The sequence below is a fragment of the Pezoporus wallicus genome, unplaced genomic scaffold (genome assembly GCF_028554395.1).
Source record: "Pezoporus wallicus isolate ANWC-B61680 ecotype Strahan unplaced genomic scaffold, APGP_CSIRO_Pwel_v1 contig_4131, whole genome shotgun sequence".
Classification (NCBI taxonomy): Eukaryota; Metazoa; Chordata; class Aves; order Psittaciformes; family Psittacidae; genus Pezoporus; species Pezoporus wallicus.
Window position 1 is genome coordinate 5,437,628 of NW_026641950.1, and position 21,196 is coordinate 5,458,823.

The window sequence follows — 21,196 nt, forward strand, 5'->3', positions numbered from 1 at the left end:
ACTGCTTTCACATTTTTGAGTCTAATGTCCACCTTTCATCAGCGACAGGCCGAGCAGAGGCAGTTACTGCCCTGTAACTGAGTCCGCTGAGAGGTCGACAACACATTTGATGTTCTTCCATCAGTCACATGAGTAAGGGTCATCTAGAAACTGGGGCTAAAAGTTTCTGGGTCACTCAGCAGACATTTTCAGCATTGCTGTCTGAAAACAGGGGGGATCTCATGCAATGAAGTCAGAAATAAAATGAGGTGGTGTGTGACTTTTGACTGAGCAACTACCTGCAGTCTCTTCAAAAGCATTTGCTGAGGATCAGTCACAACATCACAGGGGCAGTTACCATGAGTTAGTGCCGCCTGGGTTGCCTGCAAGGCAATGCTCATGGTCCTCAATGTGCTTCACTAGGTATTGTGTGGTATTTGTGAGCACAGTCACTGCTGGGATCTTTTTGCCAAGGTAGAAAGCAATTGTGAGGCTGGATATATCTACCCAGATCATGCTGTCTAAGCAGTGGTTCAGGGTCAGTGCAGTAAGCTGTATTTGTGAGAGCTGTAGTTTTCTTAGTCGTAACACAATATGGCACAAACTCGCCACATTTTGTTACAGGATGGGCTGGAAAGTTGCAGCCCTGAGTGCAGCTACCTTCAGCTCCAGTGAGACAGCAGGAGAAAGGAGGTTCTGTGCCATAAAAACACCTTGAAAGTTCATTAAGTTGGTTTTAATTTGGTCAGTTTTAACACGGAGGCTTTCCTACTCTTCCAGATACAGCAGTCACCATTCTGCAAATGGTGCAAATTTTGCAAATCGTGCATTTCTATAAAGTATGAGGGGAAAATGAAAGCAAAAACAACTTCAGTCTCTTTATTATATGGTCTACATTATGGAAATAATTAAGAATAACATATAAAACTAATCAAGGATTATTTTTACTCAGTGTCATATTTGCACTCTGCAATTTCTTTTCTCAAGGAAAAGAAGGATTTTCAAGTGTTGGTCTACCCTAAACTGTCAATAAGCCCTTCAGGCAACAACAGTGTTGGGAGTCTCAAGCCTATACGAAGCACACAGGTGGTAAATGCTTTGCTAAAACAGTGGGCAAGCAAATAACTGGCAATCCAGACATGGCACCATAAATACAGCACCAAAAGGGAACATGTGTGACTGGCACTTATCCATGCTGATAGTTCAGTAAATCATTAATGTGCAGGCAGATATTGGAGGACTCACCATGAGATCATCATACCGATTTTATATATGTAATGGATGCCTAAACTTACTGTGAGAGAAAGGATTCTAGCGTTTCAGTAGTCATTGATGTGTAGTAAAATGTCCTGATATCCAATTGTTTTAGAGTATGAGCACTGCAGATCTTCAGGCTTTAAACCCTAAAATCAGTAAGGAACCTCAGCATTTTTCAGATAAAGATCTAGTATGGAATTAGATGTTTTCTCATAACTGTAGGCCTTTAGTAGAAAATCTTAAGGTCATTTCTTTGTCTGCAAAACTCACACATCGGATCCGGTTTGGCTCCATCTAGAGACTGATTTACAAATTGACTGTGATACAGTCACCTGCCACATCTCCACAGACCGTGTGTAAGAGACCAAAAGGTATGTGGAGTTGAGTACCTATATTTAATGCTTAAATTACTACGGGTTCTTAACCATGTGGCCTGTCTTTTCCCAGCCACTCATAGAATGTGGACCCCACAAAACATGCATGCTTAAAAGGGCTTCTTTTTGTCAAAGTGAACTTTCAGAAAATGACCAAAACTTTCTGCAGAGGTGACAGCTTGACATGTGCTCTGATACATCCCACTTCATAGGTATTCAGCAACATCCAAACACATACATACAGGAACTGCATTTCACTTGCTGAGGGTTCCAGCCCGATGTTGGCAGCTTTTGGACAAGGGGCTGTTTTCTCTTCCCAACCAAAGCCTGCTCTGGATGCAGTTTTAATGAAATTTCATGTAACTAATAGTAGTATTGCTGCATCTCAGTCTAAGCACAATTGTTTGAAATAAAACAATTTCAACACACTAGAGCAATTGCCTCTCCATAGCCTTCAGCTACTCTTAGCTTTGTACAGGGTGATTACCAGGAGGAACATTTCTACACTGTGTTACTGCAGGAGCCTTTCTGTCTGATGGAGCTGTCAACACCATTAACTCTGGCATCTCGATAGGATCCTGAAGGTCTTAAAGACCCAGTAGCTGCTCATACTGCTCTGTACTATGAATACACAGGTTGAAGTTCAGCACTTCAAGAGGAGGCATCGCAGATGGTTAAGTGAGAGGAGTCCTTGGGAAAAATAATCTGCGGAGGGAGAACTTCATCATCCTGATTCCCTGCTGGAGAAAAGTCCTGCTTTTCTTCAGGGATACACAGACTTCTTCTACAGATTTCATTCCATTTCCCATGCAGAACAACTGCTACCCACACACATTTATCTATACTGTTCAAACATGTCATCTAAAAAATAGAAAAGATTGAATACTTTACTGTTGTTTTTTTCAGAAGTGACAGCTTATCATTGAGAAAAATATATATATTCACTTCAAAAGCTCAGCTTCTGAGCACAAGTTAAGTTTATTCCCATTGCAAAATCTTGTTTCAGGAATGCTCAGATTGAAAACATGATAAGAAACTAAATACTATAATCAAGATTTCCATTCTGAAAAGCACAATTCAGGCAGAAATAGCCCATTTTGCTCAGCATGCATGTCTTGTGAAAGAGGAAAAGAAAGCAGCAAGGGAATGGAACAGAAACAATCATCTCTGCATTTAACAAAATGCGCATTTAAATCCAACTACATACAAATGCTTTCAGTGTAACATTATATACTAAGATTATATTTTAAAGTTCACTTGTTTGTGCCATCTCTTGATTTACAAGATCCATTCATTTTAGTTTATATTTTCCTCAGTACAACAACAATCTTCCAGAAAGTGCTAGTACAGCATCCAGAACAAAAACTCTGCAAATTTATCTCAGGTTTTGGCTTGCTACTCTGACACGACTGATTATTCAGATAGATTACTTGAATAGTGAAGAATCAGTGGGCTTGGTGAAAAGAAGCATGTTAAGGGAAGGGATAGAAATTAAAGTGCTGCTGCATTCCCATTCCCTGCATTTTTCACAGCTTAAGTTTTCACAGAACCCAGGACTAAAAACTGTAAGAAAAGAAGCCAATTTAAATAAAAGCAAGTAGTAAGTAACCTTCAAAAGAGGGCCATGGTCATTTAAATATATGAAAAACAGTAGACCTAAGAGGGAGTAGTCCAAGGATACAGCCCCTCTTATGTTCCAGCCCAACCCTCACTCCAACTGAAAACTCTGCTGCCTCAGACCTGGCTCTGGACCCAGTTCCTTTTGCAGATAGGTACTCAAATGGTTATCTAAAGCCTATCTGCTTGCTTAATCCTACAGGACTACCAGAGCCAAAACTGTCTCCTAAAATTCTCCTACTGTGCTTGTCCAGAGTAATGAACATTTTGGCAGGACAGAGAAAATCTCTGTATTTATATCAAGTCTAAATTTATTTAACATCTACAATAGATGTCTATAAACCAAAAGACACTCTAGCCAGTAGGATAACTCAGACCATATGTAATAAATACCGAGTTCAAAAGAAAGCATAACCATTACTCAGAAAATCTCGGCTTCTAAGAAGTGTAGGCCAGTTTTGATGCAGTCTGATATATGTGAATGTGAACCCATCTCAATCACCAAAAATTACTGAGTACACAGAGATGATCTCTTCCCAGGTAAGCATGCTAGACTCACTAACATTTTAAAAAGAGCACAGGCTATTACCACCTTTCCAAGTACCTCTGAAATCCTGAGTCAGGGATTAATGTTCAAGATGACTAAATCCAGGACAGGATTTTGGAGGATGAGTGCCAACCCTGTCTGCGAGGATAGCTCAGCTGGGGAGTTGGAAGAGGGAGAGAGCAATCACAATGGTAGTTTCACAGGTGCATCTTGCCATTTTTATCCATAGAGACCTGGTTTCACAGCCTCACTGGCACAAACCCCATTCCCAACCACAGCCACTGGCTCCCTGACACCACTCAGAGACTTCCTTCCAGGCTGCAGATTCCCCTCTCATTCCTGCAGGCTGAGTCTTGGCTCCATTACCAACCTGCCAGGTAACCCCTGGCAAGTCATGTTGTCTGTGTAGGTCTGTTCTCCAGCAGAGAGAAAAACATAGTACTGATATCAGCGATGAAGTACTTTAAAGTCTGCTAAGAAGGACGTTGCCACACAAAGGCTTTAGAAAAGGAAGCTGTAGGACAGTAGCTATAAACATTTTACCTTCATTTGGGAAAGTCAGGGACTGGAATCCAACAGAGTAGAAATGAACGCTGTAACAGCAGAAAGCCAGATGTTAGGACAGAGAGACTAGAAGGCAGTTAACTCAGTCCTCCCTCATAAGGTATTACAAACAAGCTAGCCTGGAAGTATTGTTCAAAACACGTATTCTCTGGAGTTATTAATTTCATTCTACATTGACCGGTTAATTTTTAGTTTTATACAGTAAGTAAAAGAAAATAAAAGGATTAAAGGAGTAGTAGAACTTTTGTCTACCAAGTTTCATGTCCTCAGGATACTTAAGAGCAGTAGTTTCAGACATAGCCACAAGAAGAAAAACAGCAGAGATCATGCAGAAGCTTCAAAGAACCAGCAGACTCTAAACTGGCAAAGCAATCATGAAAACTAAACCATAATAATAATAAAAGTAACCTCACCTACCAGTTAACACTTAGAGCTAAACCCCCCTCACTTTCAACACTTTGGGTTGTAAGTAAATGCAACACATCCTAGCTCCTTTAGTCTCCTAAAGAATGTTAAAGAACTAGACACTACTATATAATCAGTTTAATTTCTCCTTAATGCATAAAAAACACTTCCTATGACCAACTGTCACCCACTATTTGTGCTGCTTTCATTCCTGATGGCTTCTTCCACAAAAGGTGTGTGTGTGCATTAATAAATCATCTGTATAAAGAAAAGCCTCACCCAACTTTTCTTTCTCCTTTCACAAAATACATTGCAGTAGTAGTAGGAGGGGATAGGGAGAAAAAAGAAATCAGGTTAGAAAAGTAGTTAAAGTTATATTAGGGCTGGTACAAAAAACTGCCAGCATCACAATCTGCTACGAGAACAAGTTAAACTTGTTCTTTTGCAGTTCAGTTGTGTTAAATAACACTTGGCAAAAGAAGTTGAAGGAAATAAAAAAGAAAGGTCTGTTTATCAAACTAAAACTACAGATGCTTAAAGCCTTCCCTGAATCCCATTTTTGTAGTTGTCTTTGTTCACTATATCCTATTTCTTCCTATCTTGAAGGCTCTTATAATGATGTGTGATATACAGTATTAGTAGCAAAAATTTAAACATGCATTGTGCTGAAATTATTAGGTACTACTGCAGTATTCTATCCATGAGATTCAGAGTGATCAGGACTTGAAAACTTCAATTGGATTTTACTCTGCAATAAAAAACAAACAAAAAGAGTATAATATTGTGGATAATAGATACCATCAGATATGGTAGAGTGTGGGAATCCCTGCACAGCCTAACAAAGTGCAGTAGGAGTGTAAACGTGCCACGGGCTTCTTCCCCATATACACTCCATGGCCCTACACTGCACACTCCCCTGTTTCTTACTGTTTCCTCCACCCCAAGTACCTACTTATTTCATAATGAAACATATTTGGTGCAATGAATAGTTTATATGAAGAAATACTTAGCAGATAAAAAAAAAACTGATAAAAACCCTGCTTTTGTGGAATTTTTTTATCTTTAGAAAAGTAATTCAGGGGAAATTGCTTACAGCTCTCAACTTTGGAAATTTGCTCTTATTTGCAATATGACCAAGGTCACTAGTGCTCCTCGTTTTCATGGATCAGGCTAGAAATGGCTGGTGTCATCATCTACAGAGAGACTGAAAAATGACAGGAGCTTTGTGTAGAAAATTGCTTCTGAACATCCTTGTTCCTTCTTAGCAAATTCATGAGCTCAGTACTTGATTTTTCAGCTTTCAGTCATGAAAAAAGAATAGGAATAGTCATGCCAAGATTAGGAACTTCACAAAAGAAAACTGGCACAAGCACATTGAAGATCCCTGGTGACACAGAAATTCCCACTACAACATACACCTAATGAAATTTGTTGAGCAGAACATTTCACTTGGGATTTGGGAGGCTAAAATTTTGTTCCCTCCTAATTTGACTGCAGATTTGTATTTGTCTGTTCTGCAGTTTCCTGATCTAAAATCAGGATCTCCTCTGTGCTTTAGACTTTGGCACAGCTTCAATAAGGAGTAACATGCAAAGATTTTCTTACAGTTCTGTGGAAAAGACAAGTGTTCTTGAAACAGGGAGATGGAAAGAACGGTTTGAGCAAAACCCATGTATCTTACTTCCTAAGTGCAAGCAAACCAGTTGCTATATGAAGCAGAGATACCACTTTGCTTGCTGGGGTCTCAGAACTGACAGTAAACCCTGCTTCTCTGAAAAACACACAGGTCCCAGTCCTGAGGAGAGAGCTGTGCGATATGGATTCCAAATGGCTGAAGGCAGTAAAGCTCATAAAAGCTCAAAGCCCTACCATTCCTCTCCTGAGCGCTATTTATACTGAGGTTCAGGTGAATTTAGTGCTGCATTAGCCCAAGTTCCCTTGTGAATCACATTAAACTCACTGCTGCCATTCTGAATTTCACTCTGACCCTTAAAACAAGTCTCTAACTTGTACCCCTCAAGTACCTGAAGAGCCTGCATTTAGTAACTTCTGCTGAGTAAGAAAGGCTCCCAAACTTCCCACAACAATCTCCTAGAAGTACAGCATGCGTTTCAAAGCAAGAAAAAAACCCCAAACCTCGATTTAGAAATGACCGCTGACAAAGACTCTGGCACACCACTGGTTAAGTGTCTCATTGTTCTATTAAAATTGTTTGCTTAAAGCCAAGATTTATCTGGCTTCAATTTCAAGACATTTCATCCTATTATAGCTTCGTTACATCAAAGAATTCTCTTTTATCAAACTACTTTTCTCCATGGAGGTAATTATAGGTAGATACTCATTTCATAACCATGTCTGCCTTTCAAGTAAGCTCTCTGAGCATTACAAGGCATGTGCTTGATTTTTGGCACAAGAACTGGATACTGCATTTGGCACTAGTGTAAGCACTACTGGAACAAAAGTAATATTACCTCCCCCATAGCATCTGATATTCCCTTTTTAATGCATCCAAGAATTGCATTTGGCCAAGTGGGAGCTTACGTTCAGCTGACTATCCATCATGTCTCCCAACTTTCTCTCAAAACACTGATTCTTGGGACAGGCTTCCATTCCGTTTCCAGCTGTATGACTTTACACTTGGTGATAGTGAAGCAGGCTGGACAAGCTGGACACCAGCAAAGAAATGAACAGCAATTAACTGCAAAGCCTATAAACCTTCACATCCCTGAAAAATTTGTGAGTTGTTAGTGTTTCAAAGTCTCCTGCTGCTTCTCCAAAGGCTATTAGGTAAAGCTTCTGGCTTCAGTTCTGAGGGGAAAAGGAAGATGTTGGTCATTCTGAATGAGGATAAGAGTTCATAGAAATTTTATTCCAGAATGTGTCAGCAGCTGGCAGTTATGGACAGTGAGAAATCAACAGCATGTTCACAAGAACCTGAACTTTGTCACAGAATGTTGACAAACGATCTGTATTATTTGCTGTTTGGGGACCAAGTGCTTGTCTTTATTAGTTACATTTTTCACTCAAATTACCTCATAAATGCTCTAAACTGTACTATTCATGCACAGAGTAAGCAGATCGTGCCTCATTTCCAGTGCAAATTCTGCCCTTAACTATTGGATCATGAACTGTTTCTGTAATTGCCTACTATGGGACACGTATGGGACACATTAAAACACCTGAAAGCAATGCTGGTATAAAAGGTGATCAACTACACAGGGTTACCAGCTTAAAGAAAGCTATGCTTTCATGCGAGTTCCCACACTACATATCAACATTTTGCAGCTGTTATTTGAAAGTGCATTTCAGAGACAGGTAAGGAAAACAAGTTGCTCAAGTACCCTAAAAACCAAACTACCTTTCTCCTAACTAACACTTCAGTGCATGTGCTCGTTAAAACAACCTACGAGGCATTCTTACCAGGTCTTGTTTGTCTGATATGATTAACTTCACCAGCTAATCTTTTATTCTCTATAGCCATCATACAAAGTTTGCTACCCATTCACATGGCTTCATTATATCCATGAAATCCTTTTCTGCTAAGAATATACTAAAACACATATATGAGTCAAAGGGAAATAACCAAGAACCTTGTAGCAAAGTGACAGAAGAACTCTACAAATTGAAACAAGGATACTGAAGTCAAAACAGAATCATAGAATGGTTAGGGTTGGAAAGGACCTTAAGATCATCTAGTTGCAACCCCTCTGCCATGGGCAGGGACACCTCACACTAAACCATATCACACAAGGCGTCATCCAACCTGGTCTTGAACACTGCCAGCGATGGAGCATTCACAACCTCCCTGGGCAACCCATTCCAGTGCCTCACCACCCTAACAGGAAAGAATTTTCTCCATATATCCAATCTAAACTTGCCCTGTTTACGTTTTAATCAGTCGCCCCTTGTCCTATCACTACAGTCCCTAATGAAGAGTCCCTCCCCAGCATCCCTATAGGCCCCCTTCAGATACTGGAAGGCTGCTATGAGGTCTCCATGCAGCCTTCTCTTCTCCAGGCTGAACAGCTCCAACTTCCTCAGCCTGTCTTCATATGGGAGGTGCTCCAGTCCCCTGATCATCTTCGTGGCCATCCTCTGGACTTGTTCCAACAGTTCCATGTCCTTTTTACGCTGAGGACACCAGAACTGCACACGATACTCCAGGTGAGGTCTCACAAGAGCAGAGTAGAGGGGCAGGATCACCTCCTTCAACCTGCTGGTCACACTCCTTTTGATGCAGCCCAGGATATGGTCGGCTTTCTGGGCTGCAAGTGCACACTGCCAGCTCATGTTCATTTTCTCATCGACCAACACCCCCAAGTCCTTCTCCGCAGGGCTGCTCTGAATCTCTTCTTTGCCCAACCTGTAGCTGTGCCTGGGATTGTTCCAACCCAGGTGTAGGACCTTGCACTTGGCATGGTTAAACTTCGTAAGGTTGGCATCAGCCCACCTCACAACCATGTCAAGGTCCCTCTGGATGGCATCCCTTCCCTCCAGCGTATCAACCAAACCACACAGCTTGGTGTCATCAGCAAACTTGCTGAGGGCGCAGTCAATCCCACTGTCCATGTCAGCGACAAAGATGTTAAACAAGACTGGTCCCAACACCGATCACTGAGGGACGCCACTCATTACTGGTCTCTAACTGGACATTGAGCCATTGATCACAACTCTGTGTGCAGCCACCCAGCCAGTTCTTTATCCACCGAGTGGTCCATCCATCAAATTGATGTCTCTCCAATTTAGAGACAAGGATATCGTGTGGGATAGCGTCAAACACTTTACACAAGTCCAGGTAGATGACATCAACTGCTCTGCCCCGTCCGTCAGTTCCGTAATCCCATCACAGAAGGCCACCAAATTGGTCAGGCAGGATTTCCCCTCAGTGAAGCCATGCTGGCTGTCACCAAGCACCTTGTTGTTTTTCATGTGCCTTAGCATGCCATCCAGGAGAATCTGCTCCAAGATTTTGCCAGGCACAGAGGTGAGACTGACTGGTCTGTAATTCCCCGGGTCATCCATTTTCCCCTTCTTGAAAATGGGGGTTATATTTCCCTTTTTCCAGTCATCGGGAACTTCACCCGACTGCCATGATTTTTCAAATATGATGGACAGTGGCTTAGCAACCTCATTTGCCAGCTCCTTCAGGACCCACGGATGGATCTCATCAGGTCCCATGAACTTGTGCACGTTCAGGTTCTTAAGATGCTCTTGAACCAGATCCTCTCCTACAGTGGGCCCTAGGTCTTCACAGTCCCTGCATCTGCCTTCCAAGACTTGGGTGGTGCAGTCAGGGCCTTTGCCAATGAAGACTGAGGCAAAGAAGGCCTTCAGAACCTCAGCCTTCTCCAAATCCTGTGGAGCCAGTTCTCCTGAGAGCTTCCTGAGGGGGCCTACATTGTCCCTAGTCTGTTTTTTATTTGCTACGTACCTGTAGAATCCCTGTTATCCTTAGCATCCCTAGCCAAGTTCAGTTCTAACTGGGCCTTAGCTTTCCTAACCTGGTCCCTAGCTTCCCGGACAACATCCCTGTACTCTTTCCAGGCCACCTGTCCCTGCTTCCACCTTTTATAAGCCTCTTTTTTCCTTTGAATTTTCCTCAGTAGCTCCTTATCCATCCAAGGAGGTCTCCTGGCCCTCCTGCTGCACTTCCTTCTAGGTGGGATGCAACACTCCTGAGATTGTAGCAGGTGATCCTTGAATATCAACCAAGACTCTTGTGCCTCCCTGCCTTCTAGGGCTATATCCCATGGAACCTTACTAAGCAGATTCCTGAAGAGGCCAAATTCTGCTCTCTTGAAGTCCAGTGCAGCAAGCTTGCTGCACGCTCTCCTTGTCAGCTCCTCTATTACTTCTCAGATACATCAATTTCATTGCCCGCTGGTGCAGTTTTAAGCTGAAAGGAGTCGGACTACTCTTATAAGATCACAACATAGAAACTGGGGTATTCTATTAAATAGTACAAAGTTATTATAATTTTCACCATTTCTTTTCCCCTCATCCAGCAACTTTATGGAAATTTACCTGTTGATCAGTCTGCTTATCACTCTAGAAGAGATGCCTAACAAATTAAGTAGTTTCATGGTTCTCATTCACTCATTAAGCCCTTTCCAAGCATGTATCAGTAGTCCAGTTACTTGCACTGAGTAACTGTAAGGAACTGCCAAGTTCTTCTCACTTGGCAGTTACCTTAAAGGGACAAAGGTGTTGGCGCTTTCATACTTAAGACAGAATCTGTATTACCAGATTTTGGAGCTCAAATCAGAGTTGTCACTTCAGGTTTCAGAATTCAGTTGTTCCAAGGATCTGGAAACCCTCCAGTGTCCAAACACATTAACCAAAAAAACCACACCCACTATTTTCAGTTAAGCCCTTATCATAACTGGCAATTATTTAAAATCAAAATTAGCTTTTGGCAAGCTTTATTAGCTTTTGTGCAAATTGGAACAAAATTATCGATGCCAGTGATTTTTAAGTGTACATCCTTCACTAATAAACTATGTAAATACAGCCTGCCTGTCACTGAGAAAACCTTGTCAGAGCAGAGGCAGCTTGTTGAGCTCTTGAACCAAACCCCTCATCATCAGGCTAAGGCTCCATCACTTAGGCGTTCACAACACGAGCAGTCAACCTAAACACAAGTTGAATTACATGTTTTACCAGTCCCTGGGTTTCTAATGTGTACTCTGCCAGACCTGCATGCACAGTATCAACAACTGTCCCTACCCTCATCAATCCCATAGTCTCCACTTCTGTAATATCTGAAATAAAACACTGCAAACAAATATAAAGTGGAGTAATTATTTACAATGTGGAAAAATGCTGCTATTTCGTAAAGTGTTTTGGGTTTCCTCTGGTAAAAAAAATACTAATTCCTTCAGATCTGAACATCTTCAGGTCAAGATCATGATTTTAAATGAAGAACTGATTTACCTCTTCTTCGCACAGCTTCCTGGTATACTACAACCACACAGGAATCCTGCCCACTCAATAGCACACAGCTCAGTCATCTGCTGTACTTTTAATCACAACAAAGTAATTGCTGCCCCCCTAAGCCTAATGTGTTACCTGCACAAATCCTTCCACATTTTTTTTTCCTTCAAATGAAGGTGAAAGAATATTATCCATACACTCTTACTTCAAACCACACACAGTTCTTTGAAACAGGTTATTCCGAAGTTAACTTAGCAACTACCTCCACAAGAGGATCACAAAACGAAACCAATCGAGACAACACTGTTTTGTGCAAGATGGTTTTATTAACAGACCAAAGTTTGCATCTGGGCATCTGAATCTGAAAGGGAAAAAAAAAAAGTATTATTAGACACATGTAAATCTGAAGCTATTTTGGCCACACAAGGAATTAACACATTTCTACAGTTCATCATTTGGGCTGAAACCACTAATTTTGTTTAACTGAATTTAAGATTTCAATAACCTTGCAGACAATAACTAACATCTCTTCACTCAAAATTCAAGTGCCAGAACTACAGAATAAATATTTCTGCTTTGAACTATTGGTAACTATTTTCCTATTTGTCTACAAGCTTAACAGAGGGAACTCAATATTTAATGACATACTAAAGCACTGTGAGTATTCTAACTTTTGTGGCAGGGTAACTATTTTCATCACATTTTATGGACTGTCTACATACAAAAATGAAAGTCAAAAAGACTTAAGACCAGCTCCCATAAAATTTGCTTGAGAACAAATGAAATTCAGCATTTTGCCAATACTGGATTGTCAAAATTTGGTATCAAGTAATACGCTGTTTTTCACAATCTATATGAACAAATTGGTACTGGATGTCTTTTTATTTTTTAAATTTAAGACTGTCACTTAAATATGAAATTAAGACAAACAGCAGGAAACCATCTACATATAGGGAAGAGGAATAGAACTGACAGTACAGAGTATTGCCACTACTTTAGCTGCCCATTGCCTCAGTAGAAACTACAACATTCTCCTATTTTCTATGTGTAGGTTATTTGTATTCCGGACACGTACTCTATTTGGAACAGTAGGAAAACAGTGGGAATATAAAGTGCAGGAGACAAGATCAGTTTTCTTAGCTTTATACCAGAGGTCTGTTTGTTTGCAGTCCAAGCAGCCAACTGCTTGTAAGCATGAAGTAAGAAACTGCAAGGTCACTTCCTAAATGGAAAGACAGATTAAAGCCCCGATATCTACTACCTACATGGGAAGTTGAGCTAGAAGTCCAATGAAAAACACAAACAATCAGCTGAATATCTGTAGTTTCTCTGCCAAAACATTACTACTCTCACACTGCAGTAGTGAATTAGACATTGCAGTAGTGAATTAGAAGCTTCCTTCCTGTAGGAAGGGAAGAAACCCCTCAAGACCACGAGCATACTTCTGATGTTTGGCAGTGAAGAGTGAGGAGAAAGGATCCACAGACAGAAAAGCTGCAGGTTTTCAATTAAAAACAGCAGTTTCCATCTTATGCTCAGAAACCAGACAAGAGAATGAAGTGAAAGTAGCTTAGCTCAATCTTGGTTACAACATCTCATGCTAACTTAAGGGAAACATCTGCTGCTACTGAACTTTTTTTAAGAGTCTATGCCACCAGCAGCAAAATTTCTACAAGAAAGCTAGTGTAAGTAACATATTTCCTCAAGCATCACAGCAATTCTGCTTCTCAATGTTGCCCACTTCTTCCCAGAGTTGAGCTAAAAAGCTTTACAAGAACACTGTCCCTGGTAAACAGCTATTTTCCCAAGCACAAGTTTCCATGTGCCATGTAACCAAGTGCTTTAAAACTGCTGCTTCACAGATAGAGCCAACAAAGCAGCATGCAAGAAGCCTGACGGAGCAGAAACTGAGAAAGAACAACCTACAGAAAAGCTTCAAGGAAAAAAAAAAAAAGCTGAAAGGCAAATGAAAGATATTTCATACGTTTCCTTTAGCTCCTTGGACAGACAGCAGACCTTCATAAGCTTAACTTGCTCTGTCTGCCCTGTTGGCTATAAAGACTTAGAACAACCTTTCAAAAAATCGTATTTCTGAGAACTCCCACAAACAGCAACTGCACCTGTTTTAGGCTGTAAAGTCACATCACTACCCACTGGTTTTTTATTAACCAACACTCTGGAAGTTAGGAATTCCTAAGTAAACTGCACATCTTATTTTTAAAAAAACACACACCCTCTAAAACAAGCAAGCAAACAAACAACACAACACCCCCAAACCCAAACCAAACCAACCAAAATCCTTTCCTTGGGGAAGACTGGGTCTTGATTATTCTTTCTACGCATTCCAACACAATGAAGTTTTCCTAAATTCCAGCACAGCTGTCATACCACAGAGGCATTTATCCTTGATTGAAAATAAGATATGGGCAACACCAAAGCTACTCTGGTGTGTAAAGAGAGTGGAAAAGTCAATGGGAAGTATGAGAACTAAAGAAAAAAAATAGTTTTAGCTTTGAATGGCAGACTTATCATCAAAGCAGGAACAGCAGAATGACAACAGCAGATGGGAACACAGATTGTCTGAACTAGATACTAACTTCAGGACTCAGCCATCACCGTCAAACTGCTTTAAGTATTAAAGAACCCTCCTATTTCTAAAGGGTAGACTATTCAAATGGGCAAATTAGACTTTCAAAATTACCATCTTGGTTATGTTAACATGAAAGCTTAAACTGAATCATTCTGAAGCTTGAAGAAGCTGAAAATTTCTATCATTAATATGGTCTAAATTGGTAATTTAATTTATCCCAGTTCTGAACAGGTTTTTAGAGCAGAAATCAGACAATCTGAAAAAAAAAAAAAACGAAACCCCAAACCCAAACCAAAAGCCTCACTACTTGCAATCATAAGGCTTTGATTATATTGAAAATTCATTAGTGAGAGCTGAAAATTTTTGCAGAGATCAAGGCTTCTCATCATAAAACCCAAATAAGTTTTAAAACAAGTTATGGTTGAAATTAAAAGTTATTGGTAATATTTAAACTTCCTAAACATACCACCTATAAAGAAGATTTAATCTCTTCACAAATGTTTTAAGCTTTAGTAAGATTTTAAAAATAAAATAGAACACTATTGTCTAAGTAGCTTTATACTGTAGGTATCATCCAAGCATGAGTGAGTATGTATTAAACCTGAACGTTCAGTCAGTAACGGCAGCAGCCTACACAGCAGAGATGGAACAATGGATAGTAATAACCTTTGGTAACAGCTCACCATTAGTTCATCCTCCTTATGAGTCTGTTGATCTGGTCTTCTCTGTTACCAGCATCCCCACCTTCCACGAAGTGGATAGTTTTCTTCTTCATTCCACCCCGAGGAGAGGATAACTTGAAGGGCCAAAGGAAGTTGTTCACAACTTTGAAGTTCTTGCCAACAGTGTAAATTTCATGGATCACATCTTCCATGCAGATGATACCAAGTTTTCCTAAAATTCAGAATGTTGCTTTCAGAAAGGCTACAGAGCCACTGGTCAATAACAAGCTACAAATTATCACACCATTACAGTCATACCTACTTATTTGATAAGCTTCAGGAAGTCAGAAAGCACCCACCCTATCATGACACCCATTCAATTCAAATGGCTTAGCTGCAGCCAACTCAGGATTACTTAGTTGTTAGATTTGGCAAGAGGCACCAATTTCAACTGCTGAGTATTTGTTGCCAGCAATGAAGAACAACAAAACCAAGCCCCACTTAGTGAATCTTAGGAAAAGACTGTGTTCTCTGAAGAAAAGCTAGATTAAATACACTTAAACCATAGTTATGTGTAGCTTAGGGAAATTCACTGAACTACTTATTCTGTTGAACAATGCAACACATATTTCATCAATGCCTTTCCAGAGTCTTCAGTGACAAGTCATCTTCAGTGACAAGCTCATAAGAAAAGCTATTATAGCATAATGCTTGTACCCTAAGAGCCTGATTATCTGTTGCATTGGAAAAGGAACAAATGTGACAGTCTAATATGAACTGATACACAATCAACTACCAAAAACTGGAGACATGCCCGCCTGCTTTCACTCCTAGCATGACTGGAAAAGAAGACGCCTCCTAGAGCAGTCTATTTCTTGACAACTGACCATCACACTTCATTTTAACCTAATACACTAATCACTTTTACGAGCTACTTCATCTGACAGGAAGTTTTAGAAGTCTGTCTACCAGACCACAGAATAGTTCAGTTGGAAAGGACCTCAAGATGACCTAGTTCCAACCCCCCTGCCATTGGCAGGGACACCTCACTAAACCACGTCACCCAAGGCTCTGTCCAACCCGGCCCTGAACACAATGGAGCATTCTCCACGTCTTTGGGTAGCCTGTTCCAGTGCCTCACCACTCTCACAGTAAAGACCTTTTTCCTTATACCTAACCTGAACCTCCCCCCTGTGTAAGTTTCAACCCACTACAGTTCCTGATGAAGAGCTCCTCTCCGGCATCCAAACAATATCTAATACTGAGACCTCAAAGCTATCTATGATGGGTTTCTTTCCTCCTGCAGCACCTTTTCGTTACTGAAAGATCTGCTGACCTATTAAAGGTGAAGGTGCTTACATTTAAAATTACAAATTTAAAATGCTAAAATTTGATTCTTTACACTGGTTTCAAATACTTTGTAATGAAAGCTACTTCCAGCTTGCTCTGTATTAAGCTGTTAAGAAAGAAGGAGAGATTAACCAACCACTACTATTCACCAGAGACAATAAGGACAGCTGTCCATCTTCACATTAATGATCCAAATAATGCAACAAGTTGTTGGTTTCTTTTTTGTTAAGTGAAGCACTATTTACCAAGGCGTTTCTGGATCAGGGAATTATCAGTAAGAGCAATGCGCTGCTTGTTGATCTTGCCATAACCACGCTTGTAGATCAGCTCATGCACAGACTTCAGATTGGGATAACTGGAACAGTCAATTAAAAAATAATCAGAAACAAATTGTAAGTCTTTGCAAGCCACACTCCAAGTTAACATCCCTGAATGAAACTTCCGTAACAAACAATTTAAGATCAATTCAGCATGTTCCACATGTAAACAGAAAAGCAAGCAAAGCAAATCTGCCTCACACCAAGTTCCCAAGGACGCCAGTATGAGAGTGGATCTCATCTAGCAAGGATCACCTTTTAAAGCACTGCCTTAATCATGCTTTCAATTCAAAGCACACAGAAGATAGAAAAAGATTTAACATAAAGAAAACCTGCAAGTATAGTGCAGCAAAATGCAAAAGACACCAATTTGACAAAACTGGCCATTTCACTCACCCCCATGCAATATAGGGTTCAACAATCCGCAGCATGTTGATAGAAGCTTTGTTGAGTTTTACAAACGTGCCATTGAAAATCTGACGCAGGCGAAGCAGCTGTAGCACCTTGCGGACTTTGGGGCTGACACCATTGGTGCTGGAGAACATAGGAAAAAAAGCCTCAGTTATCTACATCCCAGAAAACACTAAGTATCAGTTTAGAAACAATTACATTATTTCCATATGAAATACATCACTATTTTACCAATTACACAAAGCAAACTTAGTAAATTATTTCTATGCATTTCAGTATTAAAACCTTGGAAATAAGCATTACACTGAAATCATTTACAACTATCCTTGTGCTCTCCCTGAACATAAATTCTTCCATTCGCACCTTTTGTTAGTTTCCTACAATACTTTGCCAGAGGAGTTAAACACTTCAAACAAAGCCTGCAGAATGATACGGAATAATGGCATGTAATTTTATCAAAATTAACGCAAAACAGAGCAATTGTCTGCATGTATCTGTAGCCTTGCTCCCTTCTTAAAAATCAGGGATTCCTAAAGACAGAAGACAGACAACGTAATAATTCTGCACTTAGCTAAATAAGCCTCTCGTGCATGTACAACATCCTGACAACAACTTTCCAAGCCACCAGTGGCATATTTGATTTGATTTACATATTTAAGCCCTCAAAATAGACAGATAGCAGGAAAGCCAATTTCAGTGACTTTAAACATGAAATTGTTTACATCTGCATTCAATCTTACCCTCTTATCCTGATCACAAATGCCAGCTTTGGTTCTGCTGGAACATAGTAGTTGCCAGCTTTTCGGGCCATCCTGGCCATGCGGATCTCCTGCCGATACATGTGTCTGTACTCCTTGTGGTAGGCCTGGGCTCTGGCATAGATCAGTTTTCGTTGTGCCTTACGGAACTGCAATGCATTCGAAAATTACTTAAGATTTTAAAGTATCTTTTAACACATGGAAATCACTTTCAAATACTGTGGCATATTCTAGAGATTACCACAAATAGCACAGATTAAAGGAACATCTGCCTACATCAGGGAGTTTAGAATCACCCTCAGTCATATTCTAGAGAGCCTGGAAGACTGTTACACAGCACTGCTGCTTTACCTTCAGCAGTGTTATATGCCAAGCTTACCCTCACAAAAGTAATATATCTCTTGCCTTGCAAAAAACTAACTTTAATCTTACAAACAGTATGTTTTGTCTTTACTCTCTCCAGAACTGGCTTTTTTATGGATGAAGAAAAAGACACTGTAGTCCCAAACGTTAAGAAAATACCAACATGCTAGACTTAAATGCTGCAAACTTCTGTACTGCTCTGTATCAGCAGTAGTAGCTGGTATTTCAGAAAATGAACAGTTCCAGTTAAGAAGCCATGAAATAGTCACCTTTTTTATAGCCAAAATCTTCTTCTGACGTTTGGCTTTCAAAGCTGCATAAGCCTGCCGTTTCTTCAGCAGGCTTTCTGGTACAGATGGCACCTTCTTTGCTCTAAATGAAAACAGACAAAAAAACAACAAAGGAAACAAATTCCTTTTAGCCAATTTGAAGAAACTGGGCTTTAAAGCTATACATAACATACAATCAGTCAATGCAAACTCTTAACATAATGTGCATATAGCCCTCACTGCCTTAAGCCAGCTCACTAACATATCTTCCTTGCTCCCACTGTTACCAGGCCTTCATGCAGCCTGAACAGCTCACCTACACAAGACAAAGCACTCTGACACACCAGCTGTTGAGCTGCCCAGAACAGTAATGACTGAGACCACTTGAGTGATAAGAAGTGTTACCCCTACTTTGATACAATTTGCAGTAAAAGTCTGTTGCAAGCACATCTCTTTCAGATTAACCTTTCAATTGGTGCTTTAAGCAAAAAACTAGGTTAATACAAATTTACTTCACAGGACTTCAAACTTACTCAAGTTTTTAAACTCTCAGATGTAACAAAACTTGCAAGACCAGTGTTTCTAGAGCCATAATTACCCGTGAGGGCTCGCACCCTCAGCGCACCCGGCTATGACTTCCTACTTGAGCCACACACCCCTCCCCGGAGCCGGCGCAGCACTGACCGCCCGCCCGCAAAGCCGGGAGAAGCTATACGGGCCCAGGTCCCTCATCACGGAAGCGGTGCTTGGGGGCCAGCTCTCCCACCCACTTCACCGAGGGCCGGCGGGGCTACAACCGCTGCAGGCGGAAGAGACAGGACCAGCAGCGGCTCCATCCCGCCGAGCTGGACCCTATCCTCTTGCCGCTCCCAGACCCAAGTCATTTATGCCCGTCCCGCGCGTCCAGCGGAGGCCTAGCAACCGGGGAGCGGTAGACAGCGCCTCGGTGGCGCGGACAGGAAACAAAGCAAAGCCAGAGCCGCCGATGGCGGCGGATTGTCCTAGGCCTAAACAGCCACTTACTCCTTCTCCGCCATGATCAGCGCCGGAAGAGAGAGGCCGGGAGCATGCGCAGGCCGAACTTAACCAGCCCGCCTGCGCAAGGCAGGGCCCTCGGCGCCGCAGGACCCCGAGTTCGGGCGCCCGCGGCGATGCCTGGCCGCGGTGCGAGCGCCGGTCTGGTCGTCGACCACTTGAGGTAAGAGCGCCTGGGTGGCGCCCGGCGGGGCGGGACTGGCGGTATTTCGGGCCGGCGGGAGCTGCTCCGCCGGCCAGTATAGCCTTCCCCGCAGGAGGCTGTGAAAACTTGCAGTGCTGCGGCTGCTAGGCGTCTCCTGTCTCCTATTCCAGCCTGAGAACCTGAGCTGAAAGCCTGTAGGATGGGCATTACCATCCTGGCTGAAATAGAGTCACAGACTGGTTTGGGTTGGAAGGGACCTTCATGATCATCTAATTCCAGCCCCAAGGCAGGGACACCTTCCACTAGATCAGGTTGCGCAAAGCCCCATCCAACCTGGCCTTGAACACTGCCAGGGGTGGGGCAGTCACAGCTTCTCTGGGCAACCTGTGCCAAGTGCCTCACCATCCTCACAGGGAAGAATTTCTTTCTAATACCGGATGTAAATTCCCCCATTCCCCCTTGCCCGATCACTACATGCGCTTGTAAAAAGTCCCTCCCTAGATTTTCTGTAGCCCCCCTCTAAGCACTGGAAGCTGCTCTAAAGGTCTCCTGAAGTCTTTTCTGCTCCCCAGGCGGAAGAAGCTCAGCTCTCTCAGCCTGTGCTCATAGCAGAGGTGCTCCAGCCCTCTGAGCATTTTTATGGCCTCCCCTGGACTTGTTATAACACGTCCGTGTCCTTGTGTTGGGGGCCCCAGAGCTGGAGGCAGTGCTCCAGGTAATACACCGTGCAAAAATGCTAATTGTGTAGATAGGGAAGGGGGGATGGTTCAGGAGGAGGTTCAGCCTCGCACCACAGTGATGTTTCATTTTGAAGGCTGTGGACAGGATGTTTTAGGCCTGACTGTGTAAACCCCTACCTCTGCTCTTAAAATCACTCACCGAGATTCTAGCCCTGGCACACCATTACCTAGGCACAGAAAGAGGGGAAATTAGTGGAGCTTGGAGCAGAAAATAATTACCAGTGTAATAAAAAAAAAAAAAAAGTGTATGGCACTGCACTGGAGATAACAGACACTGAGCTGTGTGTTTGCTGGTTTTATCTGTTCCCTGTTCATGGCACACAAACGTAGCACTGAAGAATGTTACTGAGATTTGAGTTGCAGCTGTGTCAATACTGATTTTTGTCAAATAGCATTGCTTTATGCTAAGAAGCTTGCATTGCTTGATCTCATTAGAAACGCCATAAAAGGCCGCAAATGTGCAATAAACATCTACAACATTAACCAAAGGAAAAGGCTTTCTCCCAGAACTTTAGAACCCGGATTCCTGCTAAGCCTAAAAGGCAACGTTCACAAATACAAAGTACCAACAGCTTTTCTGAGAATGGGTGGTTGCGCAGGAGACCGTGCAGGGAGGAAGAACGTGTCAGTGCTCTTCGGCAGGCGGCGGCAGGCCGCGGGATGAGTCCTGTCCAGCCACATAGAGGAAGCTCTGCCCGGGCACGCCGCTGCTCCAGCCAGCGAACTCCGCGGGCATCCTGGGGAGCCACGAGGCGCCCTCCTCCGCCTCAAGACGGCGCTGCGCCCGGAGGAGCGCTGGGCGCCGCGCACTCTGGGACACGTAGTCCCCGCCGCCGGACCGCCCTCCCCGAGCAGCTAGGAGCTCCAGCCCGCCCTGTTC

At 42.1% G+C, this 21,196-nt stretch overlaps 1 protein-coding gene across 1 annotated transcript; it reads right to left on the reverse strand.

Moving 5' to 3' along the window:
- Nucleotides 1–11,982: 11,982 nt before the first annotated feature.
- RPL7 (ribosomal protein L7) lies at nucleotides 11,983–19,567 on the reverse strand. The gene is made up of 7 exons (XM_057426278.1): nucleotides 19,420–19,567; nucleotides 18,397–18,499; nucleotides 17,747–17,913; nucleotides 16,992–17,129; nucleotides 16,524–16,633; nucleotides 14,950–15,160; nucleotides 11,983–12,037 (listed from the first exon to the last, which is right to left on the reverse strand). The coding sequence occupies exons 1-6, from the start codon at nucleotides 19,431–19,433 to the stop codon at nucleotides 14,952–14,954; spliced, it is 741 nt and encodes a 246-aa protein (XP_057282261.1). The 5' UTR covers nucleotides 19,434–19,567; the 3' UTR covers nucleotides 11,983–12,037; nucleotides 14,950–14,951.
- Between the last annotated feature and the right edge of the window lie 1,629 nt (nucleotides 19,568–21,196).